Source organism: Hyla sarda, chromosome 11 (genome assembly GCF_029499605.1).
Source record: "Hyla sarda isolate aHylSar1 chromosome 11, aHylSar1.hap1, whole genome shotgun sequence".
In the NCBI taxonomy this organism is placed as follows: domain Eukaryota; kingdom Metazoa; phylum Chordata; class Amphibia; order Anura; family Hylidae; genus Hyla; species Hyla sarda.
In genome coordinates this window covers 6462809-6480071 of record NC_079199.1, presented here as the reverse complement: position 1 = coordinate 6480071, position 17263 = coordinate 6462809, and the positions used below count along the sequence as shown (strand labels likewise).

General features: G+C 47.7%; 1 protein-coding gene across 5 annotated transcripts in view; it reads left to right on the top strand.

Moving 5' to 3' along the window:
• Positions 1 to 308: 308 nt before the first annotated feature.
• PRIMA1 (proline rich membrane anchor 1) overlaps positions 309 to 17263 on the top strand; it is a 59771-nt gene continuing 42816 nt past the window's right edge. For 2 of the 5 annotated variants that reach the window (XM_056545731.1, XM_056545729.1), the window contains exons 1-2: positions 1493 to 1757; positions 7952 to 8066. In XM_056545731.1, coding sequence (XP_056401706.1) covers positions 7983 to 8066 — 84 coding nt within the window. In that variant the 5' untranslated portion in view covers positions 1493 to 1757; positions 7952 to 7982. Of the gene's footprint in view, positions 360 to 1484; positions 1758 to 7951; positions 8067 to 17263 lie in introns of those variants that run through there. The other 3 variants (XM_056545730.1, XM_056545733.1, XM_056545732.1) reach the window with 3 other exon arrangements.

Genomic DNA, 17263 nt, shown 5'->3' with positions numbered 1-17263 from the left:
GTTGTAGTTTTGCAACAGCTGGAGGCACCCTGGTTAGGAAACACTGGTGTGCATCAATGGGACCTATCGTGCTCTGGACAGTTCCTGACATGGACAGAGGTGTCAGCAGAGAGCACTGTGGTCAGACTGGAAAGGAAATTCAAAAAGAAAAGAACTTCCTGTGGAACATACAGCAGCTGATAAGTAGCGGAAGGATTAAGATTTTTTACATAGAAGTAATTTACAAATATGTTTAACTTTCTGGCACCAGTTGATTTAACAATAATAATAATTTAATGATTTAACTTTTTTTTTTTTTTTTTCCAGCGGAGTACCCCTTTAAATAGAGGGAAACAAAATGTCAACTAGAAGGAAGAGGGGTGAGTTCTGGATCCTGCACATTTGTACATACAGGACCCGTTGGGGGGCATCATGATAGGATGATGGGGGTATATATATATATATATATATATATATATATATATATATTATTTTTTTTTTTTTTTTCAGTGAGTACCCCTTTAAATAGAGTTCTGGATCTTGCACCCTTGTACATACAGGACCCATTGGGGGCATCATGATAGGGGTATATATATGTTTTTCAGTGGAGTACCCCTTTAAGATGTTCTACTTTTACTCTGTGACAACCCCCTTGTGTCTGGAGCGATTCCAGGATCTCCCTCCCTCCCCACAGGAATCACATCCAACACCATTTAGATCCCAGTCAGGTGCAGGGGCATCCCCCCATCTGAGTGGGCAGGAGGAGTGGTGAGAGGAGCAGCTCCCTCCACCTATCCAGGATCATGTGGCTGTAGAAAAGCGGAACAGTCTCCCAGCACTGAGTGCCAAATGCACAATGGACTCGGTAGATGTGGATGAGAAATCACTGCAGTATGCTGAGGACAGAATGCAGCCTCCCCCTGCCTCTGCTCTGGGCTCCCTGTAGTCCTGCAGTCTCCAGCCTCTGCTCTGGGCTCCCTGTAGTCCTGCAGTCTCCAGCCTCTGCTCTGGGCTCCCTGTAGTCCTGCAGTCTCCAGCCTCTGCTCTGGGCTCCCTGTAGTCCTGCAGTCTCCAGCCTCAGCTGCTGGGGATGTGACCTGTAGTCCTGTAGTCCTGGTCTGAGCAGATTGATTCTCTTTTTTTTTTTTTTATTAATGAAGAATGGAAGATGTTACCTTGTTGGGAGGCTTCTTACCCTGCTCTGTCTCTGGGAGTCCTTGCTTGTGAGTCAGCTGCACTTTTACTAACTTCATAGACACCAGGACTGCAGGCGATCACTGCCCCCACTCTGTCCTCTGCCCCACTCTGTCCTCTGCCCCACTCTGTCCTCTGCCCCACTCTGTCCTCTGCCCCACTCTGTCCTCTACCCCTCTCTCTCTCTCCTCTGCCCCTCTCCCTCTCTCTCTCTCTGCCCCCACTCTGTCCTCTGCCCCTCTCTATCTCTCTCTCTCCTCTGCCCCCACTCTGTCCTCTGCCCCACTCTCTAATCTGCCCCCCTCTCTCTCCTCACCCCCCCCCCCTCTCTCCTCTGCCCCACTCTCCTGCCTCTTTCTCCTCTGCCCCGCTCTCTCCTCTGCCCCCTGTGGGGCAAAAGTAAAAAGTGGGGGGCTTCTATAGATGTCTTGGGACTACAAGAAGATGAAGCGAAGCTGGGGGGAGGCAGAGACATGGGAGATATAACCACAGCCAGGGGAGGACCTGCTTCCCCACAAACTGCTAACTTTCCCCTAAAGGGACTGGAGACATCTGGAGACCCCAAGACCCCAACAACCAAAGAGGTAAGTCATCATGGGGGGCTCCCCCAGAGTCCAGCCTGTGCTCCTCATCCCCTGCGCGCGCCCTGATGTTTACATTTCCGTTACCGTTTGTTTATTTATTTTGTTTATAAATTGATACAATGTTACCACTCGCTGGATACATTTGTCCCAGATACAAGACAAAGGGGGGAACTTTTACTACACATACAATAAAGAGCAGGTTGTGTGTGATAGATTTTTCTGGCTATTTTCTTCGAGAAGACCACCGACCACCCCCACAGAAGACCACTAATTTTTTTCATTTTACATTACAATTTTTTTGCACAAAATGCAAACTCTGTTCAGCCAAAACGCTCAGTACCAGCCAGGGCTACATGACACCAATGTGCTGGGCTCTGCTCCCATGTCCTGATCTGTAATAAGGTTACTTACTTGGCCGTATGTATCATTCCTATCCCTAGATCAGTGTTTCCAAACCAAGGTCCCTCCAGCTGTTGCAAAACTACAACTCCCAGCATTCCTGTACAGCCTTTGATCAGTGTTTTCTAACCAGGGTGCCTCCAGCTGTTGCAAAACTACAACTCACAGCATTCCTGTACAGCCTTTGATCAGTGTTTCCTAACCAGGGTCCCTCCAGCTGTTGCAAAACTACAACTTCCAGCATTCCTGTACAGTCTTTGATCAGTGTTTCCTAACCAGGGTCCCTCCAGCTGTTGCAAAACTACAACTCCCAGCATGCCCGGACAGCCGTTGGCTGTCCGCGCATGCTGGGAATTGTAGTTTTGCAATAGCTGGAGGTACCCTGGTTAGGAAACACTGCCCTAGATAATAACCAGCGCATTGTGTAGATCTTTAAGCTGCAAGTTGCTCCCAGCGATTCCTGCAAAGAAAGAGTTAAGGAATCCTTGCAAGAAAACCAAGCAATGTAAACAGTGCACCTTATGCATCCTCAGCATAACACAATCTCCAGGGACAGATCCCGTAAAGATTTGGCATAGCCTCTCTTCCCCCATGAAGTCACAGAATCTAAAGCAGTGGTCTCCAACCTGCGGACCTCCAGATGTTGCAAAACTACAACTCCCAGCATGCCCGGACAGCCAAAGGCAGGTCTGCGGGTTGGAGACCACTGATCTAAAGCATTAGTGGAACAGACCTTAGTGCTCAGGAACCTTATATTCTGGGGAAGATTTGGCCAGAAAGTTAATTAATTTGTCCCCCTATGTCAGTGGCCTCCAAACTGTGGACCTCCAGCTGTTGCAAATTTCCAACTTCCAGCATATCCAGGCATGCTGGGAGATGTAGTTTTGCAATAGCTGGAGGTCCACAGTTTAGAGGCAACTGCCCTATGTGATCTCCACTCTTAGCCAGGGTGCCTACAGCTGTTGCACAACTATGACCCCCAGCATGCCCGGACAGCCGCAGGCTGTTAACCCATAGGACCTGTGTCCTACCTGCAATAAAGTGTGCAGAAAACCCATCCTAGATGTAAGCATCTAGTCCAGTGTTTCCCAACCAGGGAGCCTCCAGCTGTTGCAGAACTACCACTCCCAGCATGCCCATCATGGGGGTAAGGGGTTAACGTGACCTAGGGTCCATAGGCATTATAGGGGCTACATTATATTGTACCTATAAGATACATATAACCTTGATGGAGACCATCTAACAAAGTGTTTTGCAAACACTGTGTCCCCAGCTGTTGCAAAACTACAACTCCCAGCACTATAATGCAGTACTGTATAGTGTACAGTAGTTTAGAACAGTATGGTATTTTCAGTATAATATAGAACAGTATAGCGATGTATAGTACAATGTTGTGCAGTATAGTATAATTGGCTCAGGGCAGTAAAGTGCTTGAATTTAGCAAATTTAGAGAAATTTTAATATACAGACACATTGACTTCACATACCGCTCAACGGGCTCCATTTACAAGGCTCTATAGGAGTGTCTCCCAACAAAGGTGCCCCCAGCTGTTGTGAAGCTACAACTCCGATGGCTGTCCAGTCTTGCTGGGAGTTGTAGTTTTGCAACAGCTGGAGGTCCACAGTTTGGAGAGCACTGCCCTATGTGGTCTCCACATCTGTCCATAGAGGTGAACACCAATATTGTTCTACAAATGTCACCTTATGGATCAGTGTTTCCCAATCAGCGTGCCTCCAGCTGTTGCCGTTGGCTGTCCGGGCATGCTGGGAGTTGTAATTTTGCAACAGCTGGAGGCACACTGATTGAGAAACACTGGACTAGATCCTTACATCTATGATGGGTTTTCTGCGCAGGTAATTGCAGGTAGGACTGAGGGTCAACAGAGGGGTTTGCAGTCTCGCAACAGCTGGAGAGCCACAGGTTAGGAGATGTTGTATAAACAGTGGGAGCCATCTTTTTTTCATTACCGTAAAAATGGGCGTGGTTACACGGCAAGCTGCATATTGCGCAATTTCTGTAAATAGAAATGTTGGGGCGTCACTAGTTATATCTCATCCCAATATCGTGAACAATCCACGCTCCAGTCGGTAAAAGCCCCAATATAGATACGTGATGTCCCCCATTGTACTTGAAATAATTGTCCCCCTTCCCCTTTTATTATATTTTCTGGAAATAGAAATTTATATTACAATATAAGGCAGTGGTCTGCGAACTGTGGTCTCCAGATGTTGCAAAACTACAACTCCCAGCATGCCTGGACAACCTTTAATATGGTACCTCAGATATTGGCTATGATTAGAGGCTATACCGCATATCGGGCACAATCTGTTATGTATTTGTTACTTGTATAGCGGCACACCGTTCTGTAGCGCTGTACACAGATTGTAATCACTCCAATGAGACTCTGTTTCCAAGAGCTGACAATCTAATCTTACTATCACTCCCAATATCCATCTTCCCTGCACTTGCGCTGTCATAATATAATCTCACTATCTGAGTCCCAATGGGTAACTCCTATCAGTCCCTGTCCCCAAGAGCTTGCAATCCATTCTCGCTATTGCACACTATTATTCACAACGTTCCTGTGCCAAAGAGCTCACAATCTAAACTAACCATTCCACACCCACCCTATAACCCCCCATCATTCTTGTCCCCTAAAGCCTGAAATCTAACCTCACAATCTTACAACCACTGTATAACCCCCTTGCCTTTGGAGCTCACAATCTAATGCAGTGTTTCCCAACCAGGGTGCCTCAAGCTGTTGCAAAACTACAATTCCCAGCATGCCCGGGGCCTGCTGGGAGTTGTAGTTTTGCAACAGCTAGAGGCACCCTGGTTGGGGAAACACTGCCCTACGGCTGTCTGGGAATGCTGGGAGTTGTAGTCTTGCAACAGCTAGAGGCACCCTGGTTAGGAAACACTGCCCTACGGCTGTCTGGGAATGCTGGGAGTTGTAGTTTTGCAATAGCTGGAGGCACCCTGTTGGGAAACGCTGCCCTACGTCTGTCTGGGAATGCTGGGAGTTGTAGTTTTGTAACAGCTGGAGGCACCATGGTTGGGAAACACTGCCCTACGGCTGTCTGGGAATGCTGGGAGTTGTAGTTTTGCAACAGCTGGAGGAATCCTGATTGGGAAACACTGCCCCATGGCTGTCTGGGAATGCTGGGAGTTGTAGTTTTGCAACAGCTGGAGGCACCCTGGTTGGGGAAACACTGATCTAATGTATAGACCACACCCATTAGAGCACGGGAATCCCACAAGAACATAGGAGCGTCATGCAGGGTCCATACAAGTGAGATGTGTCTTGGATGAGGCCACGGATCCCGGTGCCATCTGGTACCACAGTGTGAGATGACAATGGCTCTGCTGTGTCTTATGGTGGGATGATTGGGGGGGCTGATCTCCTCTCATTGTTTACTGGAGTCACTGGGTGGGGACAGGAGCAAAAGTAGAAGGGAAAAGTTTTGATCTTCTGCAGCAGGTGACGAAGATGGAGCAGAGATAAATGTTCCTTTATAAGGCTGTGCTGTTTGGGCTACATTGTGACTTTTGAAGCTCTGACTATTACTGTAGTAGGTTTAGCTGCAGTCCTATGTAACACCATAGATAACACAGTGATAACTCTTTGAGTACAGATAATGTATAGATGTGACCTGCAGTCCTATGTAACACCACAGATAACAGTGATACCTCTCTGAGTACAGATAATGTATAGATGTGACCTGCAGTCCTATGTAACACCATAGATAACACAGTGATAACTCTCTGAGTACAGATAATGTATAGATGTAACCTGCAGTCCTATGTAACACTACATATAACACAGTGATAACTCTCTGAGTACAGATAATGTATAGATGTGACCTGCAGTCCTATGTAACACCACAGATAACACAGTGATAACTCTCTGAGTACAGATAATGTATAGATGTAACCTGCAGTCCTATGTAACACCACAGATAACAGTGATAACTCTCTGAGTACAGATAATGTATAGATGTGACCTGCAGTCCTATGTAACACCACAGATAACACAGTGATAACTCTCTGAGTACAGATAATGTATAGATGTAACCTGCAGTCCTATGTAACACCACAGATAACAGTGATAACTCTCTGAGTACAGATAATGTATAGATGTGACCTGCAGTCCTATGTAACACCACAGATAACTTGTCATGATATTACTATCAGTAGTGGCCAAAGACAAACACATCTCTATTGAATCTGAATAACTCTGCCACTTCTGACATAATTTTCCCTTCTACCTGAAAATTCAGCTCTGCTGCATCTGGCCTCTGCTCCCCTCTCTGTCCTCTGCTCCCCTCTCTGTCCTCTGCTCCCCTCTCTGGCCTCTGCTCCCCTCTCTGGCCTCTGCTCCCCTCTCTGGCCTCTGCTCCTCTCTATCCTATGACAATCTGCTGCATCTGACCTGCTCTTCTAAAGAGCCTCTGTCAGTTCCTGTTTGAACCCAAAGTACTTTACAATTGTTCCCTGTTATCAGCCATAAGTATAATGAATTCCTACAATTTGCATATTCTCTGCAAGATTGTCAAGCAGTATTTCCCTAGCAGGGTGCATCCATCTGTTGTACAACTACAACTCCCAGCATGCCCGGACAGCCTCCAGCTCTTAGGAGAAGAAATACCCCCAGTGGAGGAAACCTCTAGGGAACCATGGCCGAAGGATTGCACTTCACTTGTTCGTAGACCAGTGTTTCCCAACCAGGGTGCCTCAAGTTGTTGCAAAACTACAATTCCCAGCATGCCTAGACAGTGGGCTGTCCCAGCATGCTGGGAGTTGTAGTTTTGCAACAGCCCCTCGTGCTGATTATGTAACTGTGTGTATGTTGCTTCTAATATACCCCTGTTGTAATTTTAGCATTGAGTGTTGCCCCCTGTAGGTGGCGCTGTTGTTTCCGCTATCACATGGACGCAGATTCCCTGCCAACGGCATTTCCTAAAATAAGATTTTCTACTTTATTAAATATGTACACAGTGACCTCACCAGCAGAATAGTGAGTGCAGCTCTGGGGTATAATACAGGATATAACTCAGGATCAGTACAGGATAAGTAATGTATGTACACAGTGACCCCACCAGCAGAATAGTGAGTACAGCTCTGGGGTATAATACAGGATATAACTCAGGATCAGTACAGGATAAGTAATGTAATGTATGTACACAGTGACCTCACCAGCAGAATAGTGAGTACAGATCTGGAGTATAATACAGGATATAACTCAGGATCAGTACAGGATAAGTAATGTAATGTATGTACACAGTGATCTCACCAGCAGAATAGTGAGTACAGCTCTGGAGTATAATACAGGATATAACTCAGGATCAGTACAGGATAAGTAATGTAATGTATGTACACAGTGACCCCACCAGCAGAATAGTGAGTACAGCTCTGGAGTATAATACAGGATATAACTCAGGATCAGTACAGGATAAGTAATGTAATGTATGTACACAGTGACCTCACCAGCAGAATAGTGAGTACAGCTCTGGAGTATAATACAGGATATAACTCAGGATCAGTACAGGATCAGTAATGTAATGTATGTACACAGTGACTCCACCAGCAGAATAGTGAGTGCAGCTCTGGGGTATAATACAGGATATAACTCAGGATCAGTACAGGATAAGTAATGTAATTTATGTACACAGTGACCTCACCAGCAGAATAGTGAGTACAGCTCTGGAGTATAATACAGGCCATTGTGTAGCCCAAGTTGTACCAGTTGCCGCTTATCTCTCCCTTCTATTAATCTCAGTTTCTTTCCTCCCAGTCCTGCAGGTTGTGACGCTTCTCTCGGAGTTATGCAGAACACAGGGAGCTTCTGCCTCCTCTCCCCCACCCTCCTCATTCACTGTCTCACGCTCCCCCTGGCCGGACTCCTGCAGGTAAGAGGCCGTCAGATCTGTCTATTGCGCGGTATAAAATATTGATGTGCCGTGTTGTCCGCTGGGCCGTAGCACATTACATCATTTGCATTGGAAAGTTATGACATCATGGAGTGGATGGAGCAGCCGGGATGTGCGGTCTCCAAACTGTGGACATATAGATGTTGCAAAACTGCAACTCCCAGCATGCCAAGGTCTGCTGGGAGTTTTAGTTTTGCAATATCTGGAGGTCCACAGTTTGGAGACCACTTGTACAGACCTGCACCTCTATACAGTGCCTTGTATAAGAATTCCCCCCCCATTTTGCTAATGTTACAAACTGGGATTGAAATAAACTTAAATAGAATTTTACCATTTGATCAGCACAATATACATAGTATAAAAAGTGCAAACTACCTTTTAATGTCACTCGGATGCATAAGTATTCATCCCCTGAATCAATATGGTGTAGTATGCTCAGGGTGATGGGCGGTGTTGGGTTATAATGCTCAGGGTGATGGGCGGTGTTGGGTTATGATGGTGTGCTCAGGGTGATGGGCGGTGTTGGGTTATGATGGTGTGCTCAGGGTGATGGGCGGTGTTGGGTTATGATGTGTTTTTTTGAAAAATTCTATGTTGTAGAATAAATGTATTAAAGGGGTACTCCAGTTGAAAACTATTTATATTTATTTATTTTTTCAAAACAACTGGTGCCAGAAAGTTAAACAGATTTGTAAATTACTTCTATTAAAAAAAACTTCTGCTGTATGCTCCACAGGAAGTTGTGTAGTTCTTTCCAGTCTGACCACAGTGCTCTCTGCTGACACCTCTGTCCATGTCAGGAACTGTCCAGAGCAGGAGTCGTTTGCTATGGGGATTTGCTCTGGACAGTTCCTGACATGGACAGAGGTGTCAGCAGAGAGCACTGTGGTCAGACTGGAAAGAACTACACAACTTCCTCGGTAGTATACAGCAGCTGATAAGTACTAGAACGAGTGGAAGAATTAAGATTTTAGATTTTTATATAGAAGTAGTTTAAAATCTGTAGAACTTTCTGGAGCCAGTTGATAGAGGGGTGGGAGGGAATAGTTTTTCAGAGTACCCCTTTAACTAATTCAATGTAGTCGAAAAACACTTTGGTGGAAGAGATGAGCAAATCCATTCTGAACTAGTTGATATTGTTGTGAATTCCCCAAACAATTCAGCCACATCCTTACAGGAGCAGGGACTCCTGTCAAATCTGACTTGGAACTGATTGGTCTCCAATTCGCTCTAATTGACCGTGTGAAAGACATTTTTGGGAGGTTCATCTCTATTTGGCACCTATTTCAGCTCCTCTGGTGGTAGGGGAGAGGACACACAGCTTTCCCATTAACCTGAATGGCATTAAGCAAGGTTTTCCAACCAGTGTGCCTTCAGCTGTTGCAAAACTAATTTCCAGCATCCCGAACAACCAAAGGGGTGTAAATCATGGCTAGAGGAATACTGTCGAACTTCATTCCACTTTCTTCTATAGAAAACTGAGACGTGACACTTGGAAAAGTGGATCCAGGAGAAGTTCCACCAACTTAAAGGGGTTATCCAGGAAAAGCCACTCCCTGTTTATCCCCAGGTTGGGTGGGGTTTTATAACTTGACTCCATTCACTTCAATAGAACAGAGCTGCAGAACCACACCCAACCTGGAGACAGACAAGGAGTGGTTTTTGGAAGAAATAGTCACTGCTTTTCGATTCCTGGATAACCCCTTTAACAGTTAATGCACCGGACCATGACTGGAGGCAGAACGTATCCAGTGTATTTTCCAATAAGTCTTTGTGCAACTTCACTTCGCTGCTACCTCTAGTGACTATGTTGAAAAGCTGATTTAAAGGGGTACTCTGGTGGAAACTTTTTTATTTTTTAAATCTTTTTTCTAATCAACTGGTGCCACAAAGTTAAACAGATTTGTAAATTACTTCTATTTAAAAATCTACTGTATGCTCCACAGGAAGTTGTGTAGTTCTTTCCAGTCTGACCACAGAGTAAAAGCAAATCCCCATAGCAAACCTCTCCTGCTCTGGACAGTTCCTGATACGGACAGAGGTGTCAGCAGAGAGCACTGTGGTCAGACTAGAAAGAACAACTCAACTTCCTGTGGAACATACAGCATCTAAGTACTGGAAGGATTAAGATTAAATAGAAGCAATTTACAAATCTGTTTTTTGGCACCAGTTGATTAAAAAAAAAATCTGTTTTCCACCGGAGTACCGGAGCGTATATCTATCATATCTATCCATAAACACAGACATTGGGGGACATTTATTATGGGGTTTTTTTTTTCACCGCTTTCTGGTGTAAATTTGTCACACTTGCGCAAAAAACAGTATCTCTTTGCCCATGTGACTTTGGTGCACTCTTTTGCTTTTTCACTTTGCAGTCGTCAGAGATTTATGACTTGCATGTAAAAAAAAAAAATTAGCAGAATTGGCGCATAGCCCTCAATTACACCAAAAACCTACACCAGCCCAGACCTGGCGCAAAACACTGGAGAAAGTGGCACGAGTGAAAAAAAAGTTGCAGGAAAGTCGCATACAAAGTGGTGCATTAGCCCCGTATTTACCATAGGTCCTGCGCACTTCAAATACACCATCAAAACCTGTGTATTACATCAGTGACCTGTACGGACTGATGTTTAATACATATAAGGAGAGATTTATCAAAACCTGTGCAGAGGAAAAGTTGCCCAGTTGCCCATAGCAACCAATCAGATCACTTCTTTCACTTTTGAAAAGGCCATGGAAACTGAAAGAAGCGATCTGATTGGTTGCTATGGGCAACTGGGAAACTTTTCCTCTGCACAGGTTTTGATAAATCGTTGTCCAGTTGTCCATAGCAACCAATCAGATCGCTACTTTCATTTTGCAGAGGCCTTGTTAAAAATGAAAGTAGCGATCTGATTGGTCGCTATGGGCAACTGGGCAACTTTTCCTCTGGACAGGTTTTGATAAATCTCCCCCATTAGGTATATCCTGGTATCTTGTCCAGCACACGTGTCTTTATTGAAGGACTTGGTACTTGTTTTCTTCCATCCAATCTATAGAACAGTGGTCTCCAACCGGCGGACCTCCAGATGTTGCAAAACTACAACTCCCAGCATGCCCGGACAGCCAACGGCTGTCCGGGGATGCTGGGAGTTGTAGTTTTGCAACATCTGGAGGTCTGCAAGTTGAAGACCACTGCTATAGAATGTATTAGACTTACAGGACGTCCTCCAATAAATATAATGACTTCTGTCCAAGAAGAGTGTTCCACACGTTGCTTCTATCCGCCATAGTTTCCCCATGATGTATAATGTAGCGTTCAGTGTCACAAAATATCATGGCCACAAATAGGGGACCGGGACTTATTCCAGATATCCCAGCTCTGGGCTCGGTGACCCTTGACCTTATTCCAGATATCCCAGCTCTGGGCTCGGTGACCCTTGACCTTATTCCAGATATCCCAGCTCTGGGCTCGGTGACCCTTGACCTTATTCCAGATATCCCAGCTCTGGGCTCGGTGACCCTTGACCCTATTCCAGATATCCCAGCTCTGGGCTCGGTGACCCTTGACCTTATTCCAGATATCCCAGCTCTGGGCTCGGTGACCCTTGACCTTATTCCAGATATCCCAGCTCTGGGCTCGGTGACCCTTGACCCTATTCCAGATATCCCAGCTCTGGGCTCGGTGACCCTTGACCCTATTCCAGATATCCCAGCTCTGGGCTCGGTGACCCTTGACCTTATTCCAGATATCCCAGCTCTGGGCTCGGTGACCCTTGACCTTATTCCAGATATCCCAGCTCTGGGCTCGGTGACCCTTGACCCTATTCCAGATATCCCAGCTCTGGGCTCGGTGACCCTTGACCCTATTCCAGATATCCCAGCTCTGGGCTCGGTGACCCTTGACCCTATTCCAGATATCCCAGCTCTGGGCTCGGTGACCCTTGACCCTATTCCAGATATCCCAGCTCTGGGCTCGGTGACCCTTGACCTTATTCCAGATATCCCAGCTCTGGGCATCGGTGACCCTTGACCTTATTCCAGATATCCCAGCTCTGGGCTCGGTGACCCTTGACCTTATTCCAGATATCCCAGCTCTGGGCATCGGTGACCCTTGACCTTATTCCAGATATCCCAGCTCTGGGCATCGGTGACCCTTGACCTTATTCCAGATATCCCAGCTCTGGGCTCGGTGACCCTTGACCTTATTCCAGATATCCCAGCTCTGGGCTCGGTGACCCTTGACCTTATTCCAGATATCCCAGCTCTGGGCTCGGTGACCCTTGACCTTATTCCAGATATCCCAGCTCTGGGCATCGATGACCCTTGACCTTATTCCAGATATCCCAGCTCTGGGCTCGGTGACCCTTGACCTTATTCCAGATATCCCAGCTCTGGGCTCGGTGACCCTTGACCCTATTCCAGATATCCCAGCTCTGGGCTCGGTGACCCTTGACCCTATTCCAGATATCCCAGCTCTGGGCTCGGTGACCCTTGACCCTATTCCAGATATCCCAGCTCTGGGCTCGGTGACCCTTGACCTTATTCCAGATATCCCAGCTCTGGGCTCGGTGACCCTTGACCTTATTCCAGATATCCCAGCTCTGGGCTCGGTGACCCTTGACCTTATTCCAGATATCCCAGCTCTGGGCATCGGTGACCCTTGACCTTATTCCAGATATCCCAGCTCTGGGCTCGGTGACCCTTGACCTTATTCCAGATATCCCAGCTCTGGGCTCGGTGACCCTTGACCTTATTCCAGATATCCCAGCTCTGGGCTCGGTGACCCTTGACCTTATTCCAGATATCCCAGCTCTGGGCATCGGTGACCCTTGACCTTATTCCAGATATCCCAGCTCTGGGCATCGGTGACCCTTGACCTTATTCCAGATATCCCAGCTCTGGGCATCGGTGACCCTTGACCTTATTCCAGATATCCCAGCTCTGGGCTCGGTGACCCTTGACCCTATTCCAGATATCCCAGCTCTGGGCTCGGTGACCCTTGACCCTATTCCAGATATCCCAGCTCTGGGCTCGGTGACCCTTGACCCTATTCCAGATATCCCAGCTCTGGGCTCGGTGACCCTTGACCCTATTCCAGATATCCCAGCTCTGGGCTCGGTGACCCTTGACCTTATTCCAGATATCCCAGCTCTGGGCTCGGTGACCCTTGACCTTATTCCAGATATCCCAGCTCTGGGCTCGGTGACCCTTGACCTTATTCCAGATATCCCAGCTCTGGGCATCGGTGACCCTTGACCTTATTCCAGATATCCCAGCTCTGGGCATCGGTGACCCTTGACCTTATTCCAGATATCCCAGCTCTGGGCTCGGTGACCCTTGACCTTATTCCAGATATCCCAGCTCTGGGCTCGGTGACCCTTGACCTTATTCCAGATATCCCAGCTCTGGGCTCGGTGACCCTTGACCTTATTCCAGATATCCCAGCTCTGGGCATCGATGACCCTTGACCTTATTCCAGATATCCCAGCTCTGGGCATCGATGACCCTTGACCTTATTCCAGATATCCCAGCTCTGGGCTCGGTGACCCTTGACCTTATTCCAGATATCCCAGCTCTGGGCTCGGTGACCCTTGACCCTATTCCAGATATCCCAGCTCTGGGCTCGGTGACCCTTGACCCTATTCCAGATATCCCAGCTCTGGGCTCGGTGACCCTTGACCCTATTCCAGATATCCCAGCTCTGGGCTCGGTGACCCTTGACCTTATTCCAGATATCCCAGCTCTGGGCTCGGTGACCCTTGACCTTATTCCAGATATCCCAGCTCTGGGCATCGGTGACCCTTGACCTTATTCCAGATATCCCAGCTCTGGGCATCGGTGACCCTTGACCTTATTCCAGATATCCCAGCTCTGGGCTCGGTGACCCTTGACCTTATTCCAGATATCCCAGCTCTGGGCTCGGTGACCCTTGACCTTATTCCAGATATCCCAGCTCTGGGCTCGGTGACCCTTGACCTTATTCCAGATATCCCAGCTCTGGGCTCGGTGACCCTTGACCCTATTCCAGATATCCCAGCTCTGGGCTCGGTGACCCTTGACCCTATTCCAGATATCCCAGCTCTGGGCTCGGTGACCCTTGACCCTATTCCAGATATCCCAGCTCTGGGCTCGGTGACCCTTGACCCTATTCCAGATATCCCAGCTCTGGGCTCGGTGACCCTTGACCCTATTCCAGATATCCCAGCTCTGGGCTCGGTGACCCTTGACCCTATTCCAGATATCCCAGCTCTGGGCTCGGTGACCCTTGACCTTATTCCAGATATCCCAGCTCTGGGCTCGGTGACCCTTGACCCTATTCCAGATATCCCAGCTCTGGGCTCGGTGACCCTTGACCCTATTCCAGATATCCCAGCTCTGGGCTCGGTGACCCTTGACCCTATTCCAGATATCCCAGCTCTGGGCTCGGTGACCCTTGACCCTATTCCAGATATCCCAGCTCTGGGCTCGGTGACCCTTGACCTTATTCCAGATATCCCAGCTCTGGGCTCGGTGACCCTTGACCTTATTCCAGATATCCCAGCTCTGGGCTCGGTGACCCTTGACCTTATTCCAGATATCCCAGCTCTGGGCATCGGTGACCCTTGACCTTATTCCAGATATCCCAGCTCTGGGCATCGGTGACCCTTGACCTTATTCCAGATATCCCAGCTCTGGGCTCGGTGACCCTTGACCTTATTCCAGATATCCCAGCTCTGGGCTCGGTGACCCTTGACCTTATTCCAGATATCCCAGCTCTGGGCTCGGTGACCCTTGACCTTATTCCAGATATCCCAGCTCTGGGCATCGATGACCCTTGACCTTATTCCAGATATCCCAGCTCTGGGCTCGGTGACCCTTGACCTTATTCCAGATATCCCAGCTCTGGGCTCGGTGACCCTTGACCCTATTCCAGATATCCCAGCTCTGGGCTCGGTGACCCTTGACCCTATTCCAGATATCCCAGCTCTGGGCTCGGTGACCCTTGACCCTATTCCAGATATCCCAGCTCTGGGCTCGGTGACCCTTGACCTTATTCCAGATATCCCAGCTCTGGGCTCGGTGACCCTTGACCTTATTCCAGATATCCCAGCTCTGGGCTCGGTGACCCTTGACCTTATTCCAGATATCCCAGCTCTGGGCATCGGTGACCCTTGACCTTATTCCAGATATCCCAGCTCTGGGCTCGGTGACCCTTGACCTTATTCCAGATATCCCAGCTCTGGGCTCGGTGACCCTTGACCTTATTCCAGATATCCCAGCTCTGGGCTCGGTGACCCTTGACCTTATTCCAGATATCCCAGCTCTGGGCATCGGTGACCCTTGACCTTATTCCAGATATCCCAGCTCTGGGCATCGGTGACCCTTGACCTTATTCCAGATATCCCAGCTCTGGGCTCGGTGACCCTTGACCTTATTCCAGATATCCCAGCTCTGGGCTCGGTGACCCTTGACCCTATTCCAGATATCCCAGCTCTGGGCTCGGTGACCCTTGACCCTATTCCAGATATCCCAGCTCTGGGCTCGGTGACCCTTGACCCTATTCCAGATATCCCAGCTCTGGGCTCGGTGACCCTTGACCCTATTCCAGATATCCCAGCTCTGGGCTCGGTGACCCTTGACCTTATTCCAGATATCCCAGCTCTGGGCTCGGTGACCCTTGACCTTATTCCAGATATCCCAGCTCTGGGCTCGGTGACCCTTGACCTTATTCCAGATATCCCAGCTCTGGGCATCGGTGACCCTTGACCTTATTCCAGATATCCCAGCTCTGGGCATCGGTGACCCTTGACCTTATTCCAGATATCCCAGCTCTGGGCTCGGTGACCCTTGACCTTATTCCAGATATCCCAGCTCTGGGCTCGGTGACCCTTGACCTTATTCCAGATATCCCAGCTCTGGGCATCGATGACCCTTGACCTTATTCCAGATATCCCAGCTCTGGGCTCGGTGACCCTTGACCTTATTCCAGATATCCCAGCTCTGGGCTCGGTGACCCTTGACCCTATTCCAGATATCCCAGCTCTGGGCTCGGTGACCCTTGACCCTATTCCAGATATCCCAGCTCTGGGCTCGGTGACCCTTGACCCTATTCCAGATATCCCAGCTCTGGGCTCGGTGACCCTTGACCTTATTCCAGATATCCCAGCTCTGGGCTCGGTGACCCTTGACCTTATTCCAGATATCCCAGCTCTGGGCATCGGTGACCCTTGACCTTATTCCAGATATCCCAGCTCTGGGCTCGGTGACCCTTGACCTTATTCCAGATATCCCAGCTCTGGGCTCGGTGACCCTTGACCTTTTTCCAGATATCTCAGGGTTCACATCACGCGTTTGCTATATTGTTTTCAATCCATTTTTCTAAAGAAAACCGTATGGCAAAGAAATGGATGGAACCATATGAGAAAAAGTAAACCATATGAGTTTTTTAACCCGTATATTGTTTTAAAAGTGCTTATGGTTCCGTCCATTTTTATGAAAAGAATAAAAATACATACATTTTTGAAAAATGTCAATTTTTAATGGTAGGGGTGTTGGGTGGGGACTTTAGGATGCAAATGTGCATGTTGATGTCTATGTTAAAATAAAACTAATATAGTCATAGCAGTACGGTTTTTAAATCTGAGACAAAACCGTGGTCACCACTGTAACCACATACGTTTTTTTTTTTTTTTTTTTTTTTAACATGGCCGTCAGTGGCAAACGCACGTATAAGGTTCCATACGGGAAACTGTATACAGTCCGGTGGGAAAATCGCATACGGGGCAAAAAGGAGGTGACCGGAGTCAGCGTTTCACTCCAGTCGGCTCATTGAAATGAATTACATATGGGCGGCAGACGGCAGGGATACGGGAGAGCCCGGTTTTAGCTCCCCCCCCCCCCCCCCCCAGCCGTATGCGGTCCCGTACGGCTGAAAACGGTGGTGTGAACCCAAAAATTTTACAACAGCTTTTTACTAGTGTAGAATTCACAGAAATGGTTTGTGTGTTTTGAGAAAAGGTGTAATTTAATCAATTATTGAAAACGTAACATTTTCCAATAATTTTTCAACAATTGATTAAAGGGGTACTCTGGTGGGAACCTTTCTTTTTTTTTTTTTTTTTTTTTTTGGTGTCAGAAAGTTAAACAGATTTGTAAATTACTTCTATTAAAAAATCTTAATCCTTCCAGTACTTACTAGCTGCTGTAAGCTACAG